Source organism: Apium graveolens, chromosome 4 (assembly GCF_009905375.1).
Source record: "Apium graveolens cultivar Ventura chromosome 4, ASM990537v1, whole genome shotgun sequence".
Classification (NCBI taxonomy): Eukaryota; Viridiplantae; Streptophyta; class Magnoliopsida; order Apiales; family Apiaceae; genus Apium; species Apium graveolens.
Window position 1 is genome coordinate 157,215,448 of NC_133650.1, and position 20,250 is coordinate 157,235,697.

Sequence of the window (20,250 nt, forward strand, 5' to 3'; positions counted from 1 at the left end):
GTTATTGTTTTACAAAGCATGATAGTGTTGATATCCAGTTTATACATGTTTTACTTGTTTTCTAGCAAGTTATGAATTTTGTTCCTATAACTGCTTTACTTTAAATTATTTTTACTTGTTATTCATATAGTGGTACTGCTGAGCAATTGATTGATCACCCTTGCAGAATGTTTTATATGTATTGCAGATGCCTAGGAGGTTTTTCCGTGATAGTCGGGGAAGAGTTCCAGTTCCTTCCGTGTCAGGCTCCTCTGAGGTAGTTGTGTTGAACCAAAGATGGTCTATTGAGTTGCTATATTAAGTTAGTTTTGTCAGGGTGGTTTGTTATAAGTTAGACTTGTGTTGATTGTAACTTAAGTCATACTTAAACCTGGAAAAGGTCTTGGTAAAGGGGTCGTAGTTATGTATTATTAATGATTTAGATTGTATTATGATTGTTATTAGTGACGTCAACTCCTGATCCCGGGGTTGAGACGTTCAACTCATGTATTTGTTATGCATGATGTGTGGGTAATTTTAACCATCTTACTTGCCCGATGTAATCAAGATAGATAACTTGTGCTTAAACCGTTATGTTGTCAAATTCTATAGACATATAGGGTCTCAATATAATTGGTGTCTATATAGCTTATATCGCTTTTGTGGATGTCTGGTAGTATGATATTCGTGCAACAAAAGTTGGCGTTTATCAGTTTCGTGTTATCTGATTAGTGTCATCACCATTGCATGCTAAGGTTGAGAACAATAAGCTATTAAATGAAGTATTTAATGAAGTTAGAATCTCATGTTTGTCATATATATTAATTCAGTCAATTTTATTCTCTTAGCTATAATTGTTAGTTTAATTCTTAGTTATAATCAACCTCAATTTGTTATCATCTTAGCATTGAATAATAACCATACATTGTTGTTTAAGTGCATTAATTAATTAGTTAACCAAAGCCAGTCTCTATGGGAACGAATTAGAAAAGATTTCATACTACTTGCGAACTCGTATACTTGCGTATGTTATTAGCGCGTGTTTAGCGACTAACATTTAGCACATATAACTGAAAATAAATCCATGTTATCAAAATATGAGAGAAAGGTTGGCCCAATGGTTTCCTATGTTGATGGAAATGTAGAAAAAATACTAGGATATGGCAATATTATCGTTGAAAATGTCATCATTCAAGATGTAGCTCTAGTAGATGGACTGAAGCACAATCTCCTTAGCATCAGACAAATTACTGACAAAGGATACCATGTTGTATTTTTATGATACTCACTATGAAGTGATTCATAAGATAATAAAGAAAGTTGTTTTGATTGGATACAGACATTAAAATATTTATGAAGCCAAACTTCATGCAAATACTGATGGACCTGAGACTTTTCTGATAAGCAAAGGATCAGTAGATGAGAGTTGGAACTGGCATAGGAAACTTTCTCGCTTAAATTTCAATAATCTCAATAAACTGGTCAAGAAAGATTTGGTAAGAGGACTACCAAACATGTACTATTCTCCTGATGGTCTATGTGATTCTTTTCAACAAGCCAAGCAGAGAAGGACTTCCTTTAAAATCAAGTTATAATCATGCATTAAAAAGCCATATGAAATGCTATATCGGGATTTTTTTGGTCCTATGAACATTACATCTATCAACAAGAAAAGTACACCCTAGTTGTTGTTGATGAATTTACTATATTTACATGGGTATTTTTCTTGCACGAAAAAAGGTACCCCTGGTATTTTTCTTACCAGATTTACATGCTACACATGTTGTTATTGAACATTATATATAAATACTTATTTTTTTTATTTTAGGCCTTTAAGTATTTTAGATGTCTTATTATGTTATATATAATTAATTATTGTTTTATTTTAGATTTTTAGGTATTTTATAGGTGTTTTACGTAAATAATAGTTTTTTTATAGTATGGTTGATGTGTCCTTTTTAAAGGGTATATCTTATTATGTGATATGTAAATAAATATTGTTTAATATTAGATTTTATGGGAAAATGACAATTTTAAAAAGTCATATTATTTTATATATAAATGATTATTATTTTATTTTAGGTTTTTAAATTAAAAAGTTATTTCTTTTTTATACCATAATGAAAGAGTAAAAGTGAAAATATAATAAGAAATTGACCAAAATATCATATATTTTATTTGGGTGCCCAAAAAAGGCACATCTTATCCGTACATGTGATATGCGTATACATAGTCTGATCATAAACTCCACTGTGAAACCCCCCTTTCACACAGTAAAGGGCAGTTCAATCTTCTGACATCTTCATCCGATTCAATTCGATTATACATATCTTTTCCTCTAACTATCCACTATCTTTCATGTATATGTAAGTGTATGTCTTCTTCTTTATTGCTTTGTATACTTTGAGATTTGTTAATTGTGTTGTTTGTCCTTATTGATACTTTTTACTAGTTGCATCCTTATTACTTATTTTCATAGTGTTCATAGTAGTTTTACTTTGATTTGATTTGGGTAATTAAGACTGAGCTATACTTTGAGGATTAGGATATTGTGTGATTTTAATTGCATAGTTATGGTTTTGGATATTAGGGCATTGTAAAAGCTTCCCGCATTTGGACTGGGCATAGTAAGCAATTTCCTCAATTTCATAAGTTATTTTGGCATTGGGTAGAAGCTAAAGTAGTTTAAGGGACCTTGTTGAGCAATGCTTATTTACACTATTGTAGTGCATAGATTTGATTCTAGACCATAAGTTGTTTATGTGTAATTGGTATGTTATATTCGCAAAAGAAAAACAACTGGTGCAAGTGTTTATTTGACATATGTGGGACCAGTATTCAGTCATGAATGACTACATCATTAGTCATTGATTGCTCTTCATCAATCATCGATTTAGTTCTTAGAGCAAGTCCAATGCAATGCTATAAGTGATGCCATTTCTATAATTTGAAACCAAATGTCAAAAATTTCAACTCCAGAGGAGTTCTATACTTGGATGCAAATATGCATCCTTGGTTCTAAATTTGAAACCAATGATGCATTTATGCATCTAGCCACATCATCAAACTACTATAAATAAGATGAATTTTGTTGTACTTTAAATGAAACTTAGGGGAAATTGACAAAATTTAGGTAAATTAGGAAATATTTGGTTTCAAAATGCATCTAGCATTGGAGTTGAAGTTTTATTTTAGCATCAAAAGACAATTTTTGGTGCCAAATTATAGCAATAGCTATAGCTATTTTGAATCTTGCATTGAACTTGCTCTTACAGATTTAGTGCACTTGTTTTTACAGATTTACATCATCAGTCATTAATTTAGTGCTTATATATTTACATATTTGAAATGGTGCACGTGTATTTAGTGCTGTATTTTGTATTTCTGATTTTATGACGTTATTTTTATTTTGCCTACAAATTTTGGATCCTGATGATGAGTCACGAATGTATCCTGGGCCTAAAAAACTTTCCCTGCAGCACTTACAACCGAGCCATCGGCCATCTATTGTTTGGGAGGTTGGTGGTGGTGACACTCACCGTTCTAGGAAGTGTAACCCGACTCAAGCTAGATTCCCTCCACTAGTTGAGAGTACGATTCCTATTCTCGAGGATTTGTAAGTTGATGGAGTTGCTAGACTTTCCTGTATTAACATTGATCGGAGCCTTATTACTGCGTTAGTATAACGTTGGAGACTTGAAACACATACATTTCACTTACCGGTAGGAGAGTGCAGTATTACTCTACAAGATGTTAGTGTTTTGCTTGGTTTACGCATAGATGGTGATGTAGTTACTAGTAGTACTGGTGGAGTTCAGGGTGGATGGAAACTTTTTATTCAGCAGATATTTGGCAAGGCAACAAAAACGAAAGATAAGGAAAGAAGTCTGTTAAATGGTAGGAGGTCATTGCTGAGTTGGTTGAATTTGGTTTGTAGTACACTTCCTGTTACTCCATCTGAAGAGGAGCTTAGACAATATACACAATCCAACATACTACAGTTGATTGTTGGGGTTCTGTTTACTGACCATTCTGGAGGTCAAGTTCACTGCATGTTTATTCCATTAATACGGGATTTTGGACGTTGTAGGGGTTTAGCTTAGGGAGCTGTTGTGCTTGCATACCTATTTAGGGAGTTATGCAAGTCATGTAGGATTGGAGTTGAGGAAGTTGCAGGTTGTTTGCTGTTATTGCAGTTGTGGGCGTGGATTAGGTTGCCTTTCCTAGCTCCCGTTCCTCGTGGTCCACTATTGAAAATCCTATTTGGGAAGATCGAGCAGGGCCGTACGGGTTGAAATGGTGTTTCCATTTGAAATTTACCGATATTAGTTCTCACGTGTTATCCACTCATCGGTTGTCTCTGGGTGCCCTTGGACCTACTCATTTTATTTGGCAACCATATTCAGCTGATATACTAACTAAAGTTCCTGACCATTGGAGGGAAGGTGCTGATATTTGGTGGTATAAGGGGCCATTGATATGTTTTCATATTGTGGAGCCACACCTGCCGGACAGATTTATGAGGCAGTTCAGTATAATTCAAGATATACCGTTAGATGTTGAATTCTCCAAGGCGCTTCATGATATCAACTTACAAGGAAAACAGTCTAACATTTGGGGTTTTAGGCATCATGAACATATACTATATTGGAGTCATCGACAAGAGCTTGTGATTCGTGTGGGTGCAAATGTTAGTAATGGTGTTGTCGAGGGGTATGATACATGGTATACTTACATTACCCGTCGATTTCATACACGTATTGGTGGATCACACTTTTATTCGGTAATTCTAAATCCCTGGTCAAAATATATTCTTCCAATGTATTTTTTTTTAATTATATACTTGCATTGTTGTAGTCTTTTTACATTGGTTTTTATGTTTTTACAGATTGACTTGCTTGATCATATGGATGCTATAGCTAGAGGCGAGATAGATGGCACTAATGAGGATATTGCTTTTCTATGTGCTCATGGTAAAAATGTAGTAAAGGGTGCATTTAGTCATGGTGTGTTTCAAGATTTCCCAGTTGAAGATCGAAGAGAAAAAGAAAATTTAAAGAGACTGAAGCCTAAAAAAGTTTATCACAAAGGAGGCCGTGGGGGCACTAATGCACCGTGCAATCGTTAGGAAGGTGATAATGTGGAGCAGCCTAATGTTGAATTTAGTACTAATGACTTCCTACCTAACTAGGATTTACTACTACCCGGGGACTTCTTACGGATGCCTTCCGAGAATATTTTATGTGACCATTTCCCTGATCAGTCGGTTACACATGAAACTTCAAACAAGGATCATTCTCCTCCACTATTATCATATCTGACGTTCAACCTCCTCTCTCAGTGGGGATCGCAGTTAGTCCCGGATCCTATAGCACAGCCAACTCAGGGACACCAGCTACCACCTTCTCAGATGCCACCTTTTGCACAGGGACACCGGCTACCAAAGCCTACAGTGCAGGAGCAGTCGGCTCATTCAACACAGTGTCATCAACAACTACCGGACATTCAACATGCTCCACCTGTAGTGCACCAACCAGCACCTGCAATGTAGCAGTCCCTGCCTGCACATCAGCCACCTATAGTGCATCAGAAGCAGCTATCACCTCCTGCAGCCCTTGGTACAGCGACACCAGCCCCCACCTTTGCTGCGGGTACCAGCTACCAACTACATACTTCAGTGCAACGATATTTAGTTTAGATGCTCATTCTGTAGCGCTGCAACCACCACCATATGTAGTGCATCAATCGCCACCACCTTCAGTCCAATCTTTGATTGATCAATGTGTGATATTCCGAATCCTCATTACTAATGGAATCCAAAGGATCTCTGGATTGATCAGAAGATCCTTTCAATTGGCTAGAATCCCTCTTTTTTCCGATCCAGTTCCTCCACCACCGCGAACCCCATCACCTACAACACAGCAGCACCCATCTTTGGTGTAACAGCAGCCACCGAAGTCGACATATGAATTTTGGAACCCGCGGTTACAAGGTTCTCGATTGTAAGCGGCTCAGGTGTGGCGCGCACGAAGGTTATGCGTATACCATTCTACGCATTATAAGAATGCGTATACCTTTTAGATAGCTAAGCGGACGCAGATTACATGCCTACCCACGTAAATTGCATATGCGTATGCCTACCCAATAGATTGATACTCCCTCCGTCCCACTGGGATGTTTACGTTACTATTCGGCACGTATTTCGAGACTTCTATAACGTATAGTTTCATAATGTTTTTTCAAATTTTTTTTTAATAAAAGTTTAAACATAAAACTTTTATTCGAAAAATAAAATTTTAAAAAAATATTATGAAATTATACTTTAAACGAGCATTGAAAAGCATACCAAAAATTAACGTAAACAATCCAGTTTTCGTAGGGAGTATTAATTGTGTGGTCAGAGGCGGGCATACAGTCAGGGAACACATGCATTTTGTCTGTGGGCATAGAGCTCCACGTATACTCGATATGCGTTTACAAAGTGTTATTTTGGGCACGTATCCTGCACGCTCACATTTTGGACAGGATTGTATATAAAACTGTTATAATGGGCTTTTGCCCAAATATAATAGTATCTAAAACTGTAATTTTATTTACATTGAAAAAGATTAGATTTTTTTATATATTTTATACTTAGTAAATAGATTTTTGTGGAAGTTTTATAAAATTAGGATTGTGAAATTCATTGATATATATTGCTGAAGTGTTAAATGATTCTGAAATTTAGGTATTTTTAAAGTTAAAATATTTATATAAAATTGTTATAGATAAATTTAAAATTACCGTTTTTAGATTTATATTACTTCATTTTGTTTGTACTATGTTGTGTAGATAGGATTATAATCGCGAGACTCTTTTTTTTTGAAAATAATTGTGGGGACTTGTGTAGATCGATCTATTTTTTATTAGAGAAAAAACTAACATATTTGTTGTTTAAGATGTGTCATTTCACATTAAGTAAGACTTACTTTTAGGTGTTTGATTTTTAAGACGTGACAATTGATTTAGAATTATAATTGTTGAAACTTATGATTTTATAAATGATATCCAGGATTAAGCATACTAATGATTGGTAAAAATCGAGATCAATTTTCAGCCATTAGCCTGATTATACAGGTTTTAATTGATTACTGACTGATTTTTATAATTTTTTTTAATTCGGTTTTAACTTAATCAAGTCTAGCTATTACTCAATATTAGTCCAGATTAATTGTCATTTTTAAACAATCCTTTAATGTTTGTTGGGTACTGTTTTAAAATGCTAATATTAATGGTGTTGACATTATTGCTACTACCATTTTATAAAACCAAAAAAAAAATAGTTTGATTTAGATGTACAGATTTTGTGTTGCAAATTATTGAGTTTAAAATCCATACAGATGGTAATCAGGTCACATATTCTATACCCAAACCCAAATTTTATAATCATACCCGAATTCAAGACATAATTTTCATAGTTTTCAACAAAAATATGATCTCAATAAAACTTAACTTAGCTAATATATAAATCAAAATTAGTCTCACATTATAAATTACTTTGACCTACAAAGTAAATTGAAAATCATTTATATGTTTGTTTTGTATATTGTAGACACGATTTAGGGAATCATATATGTACATTTTTACCTTAATATTTCATGCATTCTCACTATCTTGATGAATTCTAATAAAATATTGCATTTATCAACCACAACTCGGGGGAGTTTGTACTTAATTCTATATCCACAGGCACATCATGAAAAAATAGTTGATTAATTTAGAAAGTTTGTAAGGATTTTAGGCTAACAAATTTGCGTAGGGGTGTACGCGGTTCGGATCGGATCAGTTTTGGGGTAAAAGTCGAACCAAATCGCGAAAAACGATTTTAGAAAATTGTCATCCGTAACCGCAAATGCGGTTACGGTTAACCGCGTCAATTGCGGTTGCGAATTTGTGGTTATTGCGGATCGGTTTACGGTTCAACCACTTATTTTAAAATAATTAATAATTTACAAAAAAATAAATTCAGAATATTAATAAATTCAAGTTTAAGTTACGTGATAAATTTACATTAAAAAATAAAATACAAACTAATGCTCCGTGTGGAGCAAAGATATTAAAAACATACAAACATATGGAGGCGAGAGAAAAGAAAAAAAAAAGAATAAAAAAAATTACATGTTGATTATATTTTCCATTTGTTTGATTATATATCTTATAATGATTGTGAATCTTATAAACGAAATATTAACATTAAACTAAGATTAGTTACAAAATGTGTATACTTATTAATTTATATGATATGAACTACATTTTTGGAAATATAGTTTATTATAAATATATGTTGCGAGTTGCGGTTTTGCGATTTTCAAAAATTTAAAACCGCATCCAAACCGCGAATGAGCGGTTTTTAAAATTTAAATCCACAACCAACCCGCGTTTCGTGATTATCCGTAAAATGCAGTTCGGTTGCGAGAGGTTGAGCGGTTGGATGCGGTTGAGCGGTTCGTCTGTACAACCCTAGTAGAGTGTGCTCCTCCTAGACAGAATAGTATGCCATCTAGTCCAACATTAAAAGTTAAAACATCTTATATCACGAGAACATTAACTATATGTAGCAAGATATAGGAGAAGATAGAGCAAGTCTGTGTAATGAACTAATCTAATCTATATTCTATATGATAAATCCTGAATCCATATTTGAGGGTCCTTTTTACACCCCTATCCTAAAACTTGATATTTAATTACAAAAAATGTCACTAATATTTGCTATCTTTGATATTTGAACTGATTTTATTACATGAAGCTCTCACGTGCCTTCTTCCAGCACATCATGGTCAGCTGATGTTCTTTTCAGACACGATAAGCTCTATTTTCAATTTTTAATTTATTTCCTTGCAATTGCATCAAAACAGAAGAGACCTGTTAGTCCCTTAACAATATAACAAGAATTACAGAAGGGTGGTTGAATGGAATTCTTGAAACTTTTTCTTTAATAAAAATGTTCTAACTCAAATATATATATATAAGTGTGAATTGATTAGCAGAATGCGGATTAGTTACTTGAAATGAATCAAAACACAAGTAATTAAAAACAAGAGTCTTTAAAAACTTTCTAGTGGATTTGAATGATTCCACCAGAGATATATAATATATATCGAGAGAGCTCTGTGTGCAAAAAGCTCACAACTGCTTACAAAATGATAACAACTAAGAACGAGAGAAATGCTAAGAATACTGCTTACAAATGTTTCTCGCTTGGTTGCTTAGTTCCCTTAGTTACAGTTCTATTGCTGCTTCTTAGTTTATATATATCACCAAGATTACAAAGTAATAAGACAGGATAATAAAACAAAAACTATCAAGTCTAATACCATGCTACTTCATTACTCTATTTCAGCATCTTTGAATATCTTCATAATAGCATAGAAATGACAATGCTTCTTTGTTCTCGAAAACCCAGTTGAATAGGCTACCACATTCCATTTGCATACACTCGACGCATATGATTGTGTTGTCACTGTCAACAGATATTTGAATTCTTTATCCGTCGGGTCTATGATCATCCATCGAGTTATTGATCATGCGTCGGGTTGTTGATCATCCGTCGAATTCATTGTTGATTATCCGTCGGGTAGCAATCAGGCACTTGACTCCATTTCATTTATGCAGAATTACAAGACATCATCTATATACAGTTAATCAACCTATTCTGCATATCTAGTTAAAGTCAACATGACTTAAGTACTACTACAGATTCTAAACAATGTGTATGCAGAAATGTGCTACAGACTTATTGTTACATAAGCTACTCACTCGATGGATAATAAGTCATCATCCGTCGGAACCAAAATGAGTTATCCGTCGGGACTATAATCCTTATCCGTCGAGTGCTACATATTCACTAAGTAAAATCTACCAAGGTGTTTTGTTCATGAAATCATCAAGTACACAACATATACACAACAATCTCCCCCAATTTATGTCTACTGGAATTGTAGCCATAAATTAAGAGATACTTGATGATAACAAAACACCCTAAAAATATAACTTTAAAAGACAGTAGATAATACTGAAAGTGCTTCAATTATTAAAATGTTCAAAGTTTTGCTCACAGTCATTTTCAAGATGCTCCTCTAGCCTGAGCAGATATATCTAGTTCCTTGAAGGTCTGGATCTCTTTCCAAGCTTTCTGTTATTTTCTTCAATCTGATTTTGGAGCTGCCTCTGGAATTCCAGTTCATTAGATTCTGAGAGATTTAGCTTTTCTTGCATTTCCAAGAGAGTCTCATTGCTAGAGATGCTCAATTGGTCTTCTAATCTGAAAAATCTTCTCACACCTTTGTCATCTATGAACTCCATCAGCCAGTAGGGCTTCAGATGCACTCTTCTCCCTATGTAAGGGATGATTAGTGTCTTTGGGAGTGCATCTTTAGCTCCAACACTCCTTAGTTCTTCAATCTTCTTCAGTACCAATCTTCTTGTAGTAACATTGAACCCAAAGTTCTTCTTGAAGGATGAATAAACCTTAATCAGTACAGCTTGGCTTTCTAGAAGGATCCTGTGAAGTGGCCATTGAATCTCCTTTCCTCCCTTGTACTTGAACACTAACCTTTCAGGTAGGTTTCTGTATGCATCAATTCCTCTCACTTCTTCTAGTTCATCTAGATAGAGATTTAGATCAGAAAACTCCTTGATGTCACACAAGTACATATAATCTCCTTTGTTGACTTTAGATTGAGCTTTGACTAGAGATTTGGATTTGAGAGGTGACAACTTCACTTTCTTGACTGCTCTTTACTTTGTTCTCTTTGGCTTGTTAAGGATTGGCAGATTGAAGTCAGGAATTGGTATGTTCTCCCAATCTATTGGCTCATCCTTAGGCACAATAGGTTCACCATGAATATTCCTGTAAGGATCCACTATCTTGATATCTTCAAATACCACAGAGGGTTTTGATGCTTGAGTTGTAGTTGAAGTGGATTCCTCGGAAAACTGATTCTCCAATTCCTTATCAACAATGTCCAGTTTCTTTTTGGTTCTTTTAGCCAATTCCTTGATTCTTGGAGACTTCATCTGTTGTTCAACTTGCTTCTTTGGATCTTGAGATTCAATGATTTCAGATGGCTGAGCAGGAATTTGTTGTGATGAATTTACAGCATGTAGCTTGGCCAAGATAGCAATTTGCTCTTTCTTTTGTTTAGCCTTTTTAGCATCTAGAGCAACTTGCTTCTTTTCCTGCTTCAATCTAGCCTTTTCTTCTCTTTTTGCTTGAGCAAATTGAGGATGTCCAGCCACCACACAAATTTCTTTCCCATTCCTGAAAATTTTAGCAATACTCTTTTTGGAAGCTGAATCAGTTGGATCTTTGTAGAAAACAATTGACCTTGACAGAAGCTTCTTTTCATCAGGCTTAGGTGTCTCATACACAGTATCCAAGGGGTTCTTCAATGATTATTTTGGATAATTTACCCTTGGTTTCATAATTATTTCAGCCTTTGGAGATTTGATGCAGGATGACTGTCCCCTTTCCAGATAGTCCATGCTCATCTCATTCACAGAAATTTGCTTGACTTGAGAGTGATGGATGGCTGACTTTACTCCTTGACTAGTCCAAACTTCTTTTCTATATCCTCATCAATCTTCTTCTAGTTGATTGGCTTCAACTGCTTCATTTCAGCTGCTCTAATGTTGGTTGCTGCTTCATTTATCAGATCTATACTGTTCGTAACTGGTGGCTTTGAGATAGTAATTGAAGGCACAATTACTTTACTGATTTGAATTTGAAGCTTCTCCCCCTCACTTGGTCCTTTCTCCCCCTTTTTGTTATCATCAAGTTGAGCAGAGGAGGGGGTTTGAGCAGCCACCAGTTTTTGAAGTAAATCTGTCTGTTGGGCTTGATGAAGATGAATGGCTGTTAAAGATGCTTCCATGGCTGACATTCTTATATCCAATGCATCTATCTTGGTTGCAAGATCATAATTTTTTCTTAATTGCCTCTTGATGTCAAACATTGTAGCTTCTGGAAGCTTAGAGTCCATTTTGTCTGAAATGGCCTTCTTCATCTCCTCAATATCACCCTTGATGGTGTTTACATCCCTAGCATGTTGGAAGCCTTGAATTTGTTGAAGTTGCAGAGAGGCTAGATGTGCCTGAAGGAGCTTCTTGGTGCTGGCATTTATAGTGGTTTGAAGAGCAGTATTAGTCTGATTGATTAGTTGGATCAGGGTTGTCTTGAAGTAGTGCTCATCACAGTGCTTTGAAAATGCCCATGATGACATACCTGATCTTGAACTGGAACCTACTTCTCCCCCTATGTCCATTGCTTCATCTTCATTATCCCCACTTTCATCACCAAAGAAATCAGCTGAGCCACCAGTCTCATAATCCACATCACCAGTTGTAGAGGGCAAAGCTGTGATGGCATCCTTAGCTCTTATCATAGACTGTGTGGTATGCACCAGATTGAACATCCTTTCTGCATTTTCATTGCCCTGTTCAGCTAGAAGTTGATAAGCTGGAACAGGGTGAGTAAATGCCTCAGCATCAAGGAAGGTGGAATCTATAACAGCTTTAGGTTGCTGAGATAGTCCCTCCCTGTCTACATCCTGGACATTCATTAACTCACTAGCAATGACATCCATCCTTATAGCTCCAGTACCTGCATTTCTCTCATTTTCTCTCTTTTATTGCATCAGGGTCTCACCCTGGCTCCCCACCCTCACACCCTCACCTTCACCATCTAAGGTGGGACTCCACTCACTTTCTTTTGCCAATCCTGAAGAAATGGATTGCATAATTTCACTCATTTCCTCTCCTTTTTCCTGGGAGCAACCCAGACTCTCACTCAAAACACTCTTCTCTCTCAATCCTAATAGTGATTGTACAACCACTAATTCTTCTGCACTTGAAATAAATGAAGTTTGAAGCTGTGCAGAGATACTCGACGGATGAGTGATATCCATCGGGTGATTGGTTTTGCTATCCGACGGATAACTGCTGTTAAGCTTATCCGTCGGGATACAATCACTACTCGACGGATGAGCAATATCAATCGAGAATGTAGAAATGAATGAACTAGGAATGGAAACTATTGTGGACTCTGTGCTGATTGAAGATATTTTGGGCACAGATGATTTAACAGTTCCTGAAAGAATGGGCAAGTGAGCCAACAAATCATCTAAAAGATGATGCTCACTTGCACTAGATTTTGGCTTCCCCAACAAAGTTAAAGAAGGGGAATCAGGAATTGATGTGTTTATCATATCCATATCCAGTGAGTTTTTGGGTGAGTTTGGTGTTTGAGGTGCTTCTATTACCAGAGATTTTGGCTGTGACACCACATTTATTGGAGTCACATCAAACTGAATTTGTGAAGGTACAGTGACTGTGTCTTTAGCACCAGTTTGCACAGTGTGTGTACCCTGTGCATCCCCAAGGGTTTTAGATTTCTTCTTTCTGGCATAAGTTTGGGGTGAGCTTGTGTCCCTAACCCTCTTGGCATGTGCTCTTGGTTGAGAGCTTTGTTCAATAACTACATCATTTTGGGAGGATGCAGCTAGAAATGAGCTTTTATCCTTTTTGAGCACTGCAGTTTGTTGGGAAACTGCAGTGTGGCTAGGCTGGGAACCACTCAACTTTCCATCCTTATCCTTATGGTTTCTTTTATGTTCACCCCTCCCCTCACCTGTCTTACCCACCTGCACACTCCCCTCTTTGGTTTTGATGGATTTTGTAACTGGCATCTTTTGAGAGATACCAGAGGGGGCTTTCTTTGATTTGGATTTTGAAATATTTGCAGGATTGGTAGCTTGGGTAGGTAACTGTTGGGTCATTGACATAGTTGCCATAGCCACACTAGAACTCAAAGAAATTAGTGAGGTTGGAATAGTGGTAGGAATAGATGAACTTACCTCACTTACCTGAGGTGCTTCCATTACAGGGAAATAGAACAGTGGCACCTCCTTGTGATAATTGGCCCTGTTGAAATATGCAATGAGCCTTCTCTCTTGAACCCAAAAATCTAATTTGTTGTTAGGTTTCTCAAGCACAATACCCTCAGAGAGATGGTTAGCTAACATCATAAAGAATCTAGCATAATACATATTCTTACCTCTCTTATTTAACTCTCCTAGTTTAAAACCTAACTCAAACAAGACAAGGTCACTGAAATTATAGAATTTATCTGTAACTAGCATGTAGAGCATGTTAAGCATGGAGATATTGACTGAATCAAAATTACTGACTTTACCTGAAAAGACCTTTGTCACTACATCACACATAAAACTCCATTCTTTCCAAAGGCCCAGTCTCCTAATGTCACTTAACTTAGAAGTAGAAAGAGCATAGTTCATGGAATTAAGCATATTGATTATATCAGTGTCAGTGTGTGGTGAGGTCACAGTGTTATCAAGAATCTTGAAACATTCTTTTATAACATCACTATTGATACAAAATTCTTTACCTTTATTGGTGAGTGTGATTGTCTTATCTGTTGAGTTGTATGTAGCAGTGGTCCATATCTCTTCAACAACTTCACAAAAGATTATGGATGATTCCAGTATGGCATAGCTAAGCTTGCAATTCTTCACAAAGTCCATCATCTTATGATAGTCACCAGATTGCTGAATACCCTTGTTTACTAATGCAGTGAAATTGTTCTTCTCATAAATGAACCCAGTTTGAGACATAATCTTGACAACGGGCGCCATTTTTAGAGAATGAGAGCTTGAAGAGAAAGAGTAAGTGCTTTGAAAGAGAAAGAAATTTGAGCAGTTGATTTGAGAATGATAAAAGAAAAGCAATTGAAATGAAATAAGCTTTTATACTATCTCAACAAAAATAACTGCTAAAAATAATAAAGTAAAATAAAGTGACCAATGAAAATTGCCTAAAAAAGCCATTTAAATATAAACTGTAAAAATCCCACCCATTATCCGTCGTGTTATGCTTACAAACTGTAAGTATACTCGATTGATAATGTCCAGGGAATTAACGGCTGAGATTAAGACAATTCGACGGATGAGGATAGACAGTTATCCGTCGAGTCATAAAATATTCCAGAAAAATAATTGATTTTTATTAGCAAATAGTATACCGACGGATGATCAAACTCGATGGATAAGGATCATCCGTCGAGATGTAAATTTTGACTTAACCAAAATTTTATCCAAGACTGAAAAATCAATTAAATTTCTGGCTGCATTTCAACTTGTAAATTACCTCATATAGATTTAAGAATAATTAAGCATACCTAACTCACTTACCAACCTTGAAAAGGTGGATTCATCCAATGGCTTGGTAAAGATATCTGTAAGCTGCTTCTCACTTGGAACAAAATGTAGTTCCACAGTACCATTCATTACATGTTCCCTTATGAAGTGGTACTTGATATCTATGTGCTTTGTCCTTGAATGTTGCACTGGATTTTCAGTGATGGCAATTGCACTTGTGTTGTCACAGAAGATAGGAATCCTTTCAACTTGCAAACCATAGTCTAGCAATTGATTTTTCATCCATAAAATCTGTGCACAGCAACTGCCAGCAACAATATATTCAGCTTCAGCTGTAGAAGTAGAAACTGAATTTTGCTTTTTACTAAACCAGGACACAAGCTTGTTTCCTAGAAATTGACAAGTTCTTGTTGTACTTTTTCTATCAATTCTACAACCTGCATAATCTGCATCTCTTCTGAAATAATTTTCTTAAAGGAACTTTGATAAAGTGTCATACCAGGCTCTAGGTGCTTGCTTCAATCCATAAAGTGCTTTCAAAAGATAATAGACATGTTCTGGAAAATTTGGATCTTCAAAACCAGGAGGTTGACTGACATAGACTTCCTCCTCCAAATTTCCATTCAGAAAGGCACTTTTGACATCCATTTGATAGACCCTGAAATTGGCATGGGTTGCTTAGGCTAAGAAGATTCTGATGGCTTCAAGTCTTGCAACAGGAGCAAATGTTTCATCAAAATCTATTCCTTCTTGTTGACAATAGCCCTTAGCAACCAATCTAGCTTTGTTCCTGACTACTATGACATTTTCATCCATCTTGTTTCTAAATACCCATTTGGTGTCTATTGGATTCTTTCCTTTAGGCTTGGGCACCAGCTTCCAAACATTATTCCTTTCAAATTGGTTTAGCTCCTCCTGCATAGCTAAAATTCATTCAGGATCCAACAAAGCTTCTTCTACCTTCTTTGGTTCTTCCTTGGAAAGAAAGCTGCTGTATAGACATTCTTCTTGAGTTGATCTCCTGGTTTGAACTCTAGAAGAAACATCACCAATTATGAGCTTAAATGGGTGATCTTTTGTCCATTTTCTTTGTTGAGGTAGATTAGCTCTAGATGAAGAGGCCTCATTGTTGTCTTGATGTGTGATTGAATTTTGATTGTTAGAAACTCCCCCTGAGTTTGTGGATCTTTGAATTGAGAAAGGGGAACTTTATATAGGTGATCTATCCTGACTTCCTGCTCCTTTTGATAACCCGACGGATGGTGAATTTTGAGTACCGACGGATGAAGCTGGTTGTCTCCCGACGGATAACGCAGATTGCGTTCCGACGGATGAAGCATTATGAAACTCGACAGATGTTGAGTTTTGTGCTTCATTGGTAGTAGATTTTTCTGCATTATCCTTTGACATTATTTCTTGATCACTTTCATCATCACTATCATCACTAACCATCTCCACATTGTCGAATTTGAGGCTCTCATGGTAATCTCCATCTTGAAGTCCTTCAATCTTTTTATCATCAAACACAACATGTATTGATTCCACAACAATGTTGGTTCTTAGATTGTAGACTCTATATGCTTTACCAACAGCATATCCAACAAAAATTCCTTCATCTGATTTAGCATCAAACTTCCCATTTTGATCAGTTTGATTTCTCAGAATGTAGCATTTACAACCAAAGACATGAAGAAAATTTAGAGTTGGCTTCTTATTCTTGAACAATTGATAGGGAGTCATGCATCTTGCTTGATTAACCAGGGAAATATTCTGAGTGTAGCATGCAGTATTTACAGCTTCAGCCCAGAAATATGTTGGCAATTTAGATTCTTCAAGAATTGTCCTTGCAGCTTCAATAAGTGATCTGTTCTTCCTTTCCACTACTCCATTCTGTTGTGGAGTTCTTGCTTCTGAAAACTCATGTAGAATCCCATTATCCTCACAAAATGCCCTCATGACAGAATTCTTGAACTCAGTTCCATTGTCACTCCTGATTCTTCTAACCTTGAAATCAGGATGATTATTAACTTGCCTTATGTGATTGATGATGATTTCACTAGCCTCATCTTTAGACTTTAGGAAATATGTCCAAGAGAACTTTGAGAAATCATCTACAATTACTAGACAAAATCTTTTCCTTGAGATGGACAACATATTGACTGGTCCAAACAGATCCATGTGTTGCAGTTGCAAAGGTTCTTCAATTGTTGAATCAAGTTTCTTTCTGAATGATGATTTAATCTGCTTCCCTTTTTGACAGGCATCACACAGTCCATCCTTAGAAAACTCCACTAGAGGAATGCCTCTAACCAGTTCTTTCTTCACTAGCTCATTCATGGTCTTGAAGTTTAAATGGGATAGCTTCTTGTGCCATAGCCAACTTTCATCCTGACTTGCTTTACTGAGAAGACAAGTAACAGATTCTGCATTAGATGAGTTCAAATCAGCTAGGTACACATTTCCTTTTCTCACACCAGTGAGAACCACTTTGTTGCTTATTTGTTAGTCACAACACAGGCTTCTGAGTTGAAAGTTACTGAGTTGCCTTTATCACAAAGCTGGCTGATACTCAACAAGTTGTGTTTGAGACCATCCACTAAGGCAACTTCCTCAATAATGACAGTGTCCTTTGAAATCAAGCCATATCCCACAGTATAACCCTTGTTGTCATCTCCAAAAGTAATACTTGGGCCAGCTCTCTCCTTGAACTCTGTGAGCAGGGTAGAATCACCAGTCATGTGTCTTGAACAACCACTATCCAAGTACCAAAGATTCTTTTTGTTTCCCTGCACACATCAAAATTAAATCAAGTTGATTTTGGTACCCAAGTTTCCTTGGGTCCTGCCTTGTTAGCTTTCTTTTTCTGTTTCTTAGGCTTTATCTCATTTGACTTGGGGATATCAGATTCATCCTTGGTCATTTGAGTTGGGCCTTTGAAACCATTCATTGCAACAGAATTGTCATGCATATTATAATCGACAGGGAATGGCATGCTATTAGTGAACATGTTATTCCAGTAAAGCATGCTAAATGGCATTTGTGGCATACTAAATGCAGCATAATAGGGATTAGGTGCAAATGACATATTAGCAAACTGTGCATTCAAATTCTGTGTCGACATAGCATTCATAGGCATGGGAGGCATGACATTAATGTTAGGAAAGTGAGGTGGCACAGATATGGAAGTAGGCATGGCAGATTTGCAATTAACAGACAAATGATTTACACTACCACACAGATTTTTCTAGGAGCATATTTATCAGGTGTGTAGTTATTGTGTTTGTTAATCCCTACTTTACCATTTCTATTATTTTTCTTCTTAACCTCTGTTTTCACCTCAATCTTTTCAAGTCTGTCACTTAACTGTTTGACAGTCATGTGACCAACATTAGCCTTTTTCCCTTTCTTGACTTGACTCGATTCTCCTGAAACAAAGTTCTTGGAAACAGATCCATACTTTTCATTCAGCTTAACAAGTTTGGCTTTACTGATAGGCTTTCTTACAGCCGACGGATGAGGATTTTCATCAGTCAACGGAACCCTTTTTGTTATCCGATGGATGATCCTCATCATCCGTCGAGTCTACATCTGTTAGCACTCTATCCACCAAATTTGGTTCTAGTTTCCCCTTGTTCTTTTTCCAGGCTGCATCATAGAAGGACTCGATTCCCTGAACTTTGGTAATTTAAGCATGGACATCTCTAGATGTTTTCCATGCCTTAATCACCTCCTGCTCACGCTCGAGCTGCTTCTTCAAAATTTCTTCTTTCTTCAAGGACTCAGTTAATTCCTCATTGGCAATTTTACACTCAATTCTTAATTTTTCAAAATCAATGAACTGAGACTCTAACACATTATTTCTCTCACTTAAAAACAAATTATTTTCTTTGATTTTAGCATTTTCTTTAGTAAGAGACTTAAGTGTAACACGCAAATGGTATAACTCTGTAGACATGTCATTTATAGCATCATTACAATCAGCTTTAGATAAATGTGCAAGGTTTGTAGTAATTACCTGATTACTTGAAGAGCTTGTTTCTGTTTCATCAGACTTGGCCATTAGGGCTAGATTGACATAGCTGACATCTTCATCTTCATCCAAACCATCTGCTGCCCAGTCATTTTCTTGTGTAATGAAAGCCCTTTCCTTTTGTTTGAGCATCTCAAAGTATTTCTGCTTATAATCCACAGGCTTAAACTTTTTCTTACTGGAATCTGACTTCCTACACTCACTGGCAAAGTGCCCTGCCAAGCCACATTTGAAATATTTGAATTTTGATTTATCCACCACGTTTTTATTTGGCCTGGCTGCTCCAAAGTTCTTTTTGAACTTGAGCTTGGCAAATCTTCTGGAAAGAAATGCTAAATGTTCATCAATGTCTTCCATGTCAACTTGGCTAAAAGAATCTTCACTTTCTACAGCAAGCCCCTTGCCCTTGCTTTCACAGACCCTTGAAGTTGACTCAACAGCTTCCATCTTCATCTCCTTCTCTTTCTCTAACTCAACAACTAGTGCAATGGACCCTCCTTTCTTCTTTCCTCTCTCCATCCTCTCATCTTGCTCTATTTCAAGCTCATAAATTTTCAGGATGTCATACAGTCTCTCCAAAGTAAACTCCTTATAATCTTGTGAGTTTCTTAATGAGACTGTCATTGGTTTCCATTCCTTTGGAAGAGATCTAAGGAATTTCAGATTGGAGTCTTTTGTCTGATAGACCCTTCCATGCAACTTTAGAGCATTTAGCAGTTTTTGAAACCTACTAAAAATGTCAGTGAGAGACTTACTTTCTTCATTATGAAAATGCTCATATTGCTGAATCAGTAGCTGCATCTTGTTTTCTCTAACTTGCTCAGTGCCATCACAGATGATCTGTATTGTATCCCAAACATACTTGGCAGTTTTACAGTTGATAATGTTGTCAAATATATCACTATCAACTCCATTAAACAGGATATTCATGGCCTTTTTATCCTTCCTGACTTGTTCAATATCGGGATCAGACCATTCATGCCTTGGCTTGGGGACTGATGGCTCATTTCCAGTTGCAGCTCTCATTGG

At 36.3% G+C, this 20,250-nt stretch overlaps 1 protein-coding gene across 3 annotated transcripts; it reads left to right on the top strand.

Annotated features, from left to right (window-relative positions):
• The first annotated feature begins 2,188 nt into the window (after nucleotides 1-2,188).
• LOC141720383 (serine/threonine-protein phosphatase 7 long form homolog) lies at nucleotides 2,189-6,693 on the top strand. 3 transcript variants are annotated; one of them, XM_074522771.1, is made up of 3 exons: nucleotides 2,189-2,345; nucleotides 3,459-4,762; nucleotides 4,868-6,693. In XM_074522771.1, exons 2-3 carry the CDS (start codon nucleotides 4,499-4,501, stop codon nucleotides 5,105-5,107), a joined length of 504 nt encoding a protein of 167 aa, XP_074378872.1. In that variant the 5' UTR covers nucleotides 2,189-2,345; nucleotides 3,459-4,498; the 3' UTR covers nucleotides 5,108-6,693. The 3 variants fall into 3 exon arrangements, with proteins under 3 accessions (XP_074378872.1, XP_074378873.1, XP_074378874.1); XM_074522772.1 differs by having other exon boundaries at nucleotides 2,192-2,351; XM_074522773.1 differs by lacking the exon at nucleotides 2,189-2,345 and having other exon boundaries at nucleotides 2,358-4,762.
• The last annotated feature ends 13,557 nt before the right edge of the window (nucleotides 6,694-20,250 follow it).

What these genes read in the sequence shown, in the direction of transcription:
- LOC141720383 (XM_074522771.1), top strand. Translation starts at nt 4,499, where the DNA reads ATGAGGCAGTTCAGTATAATTCAAGATATACCGTTAGATGTTGAATTC. An exon ending in GTGGATCACACTTTTATTCG is followed by an intron (nt 4,763 to 4,867) that starts GTAATTCTAAAT and finishes ATGTTTTTACAG; the next exon opens with ATTGACTTGCTTGATCATAT.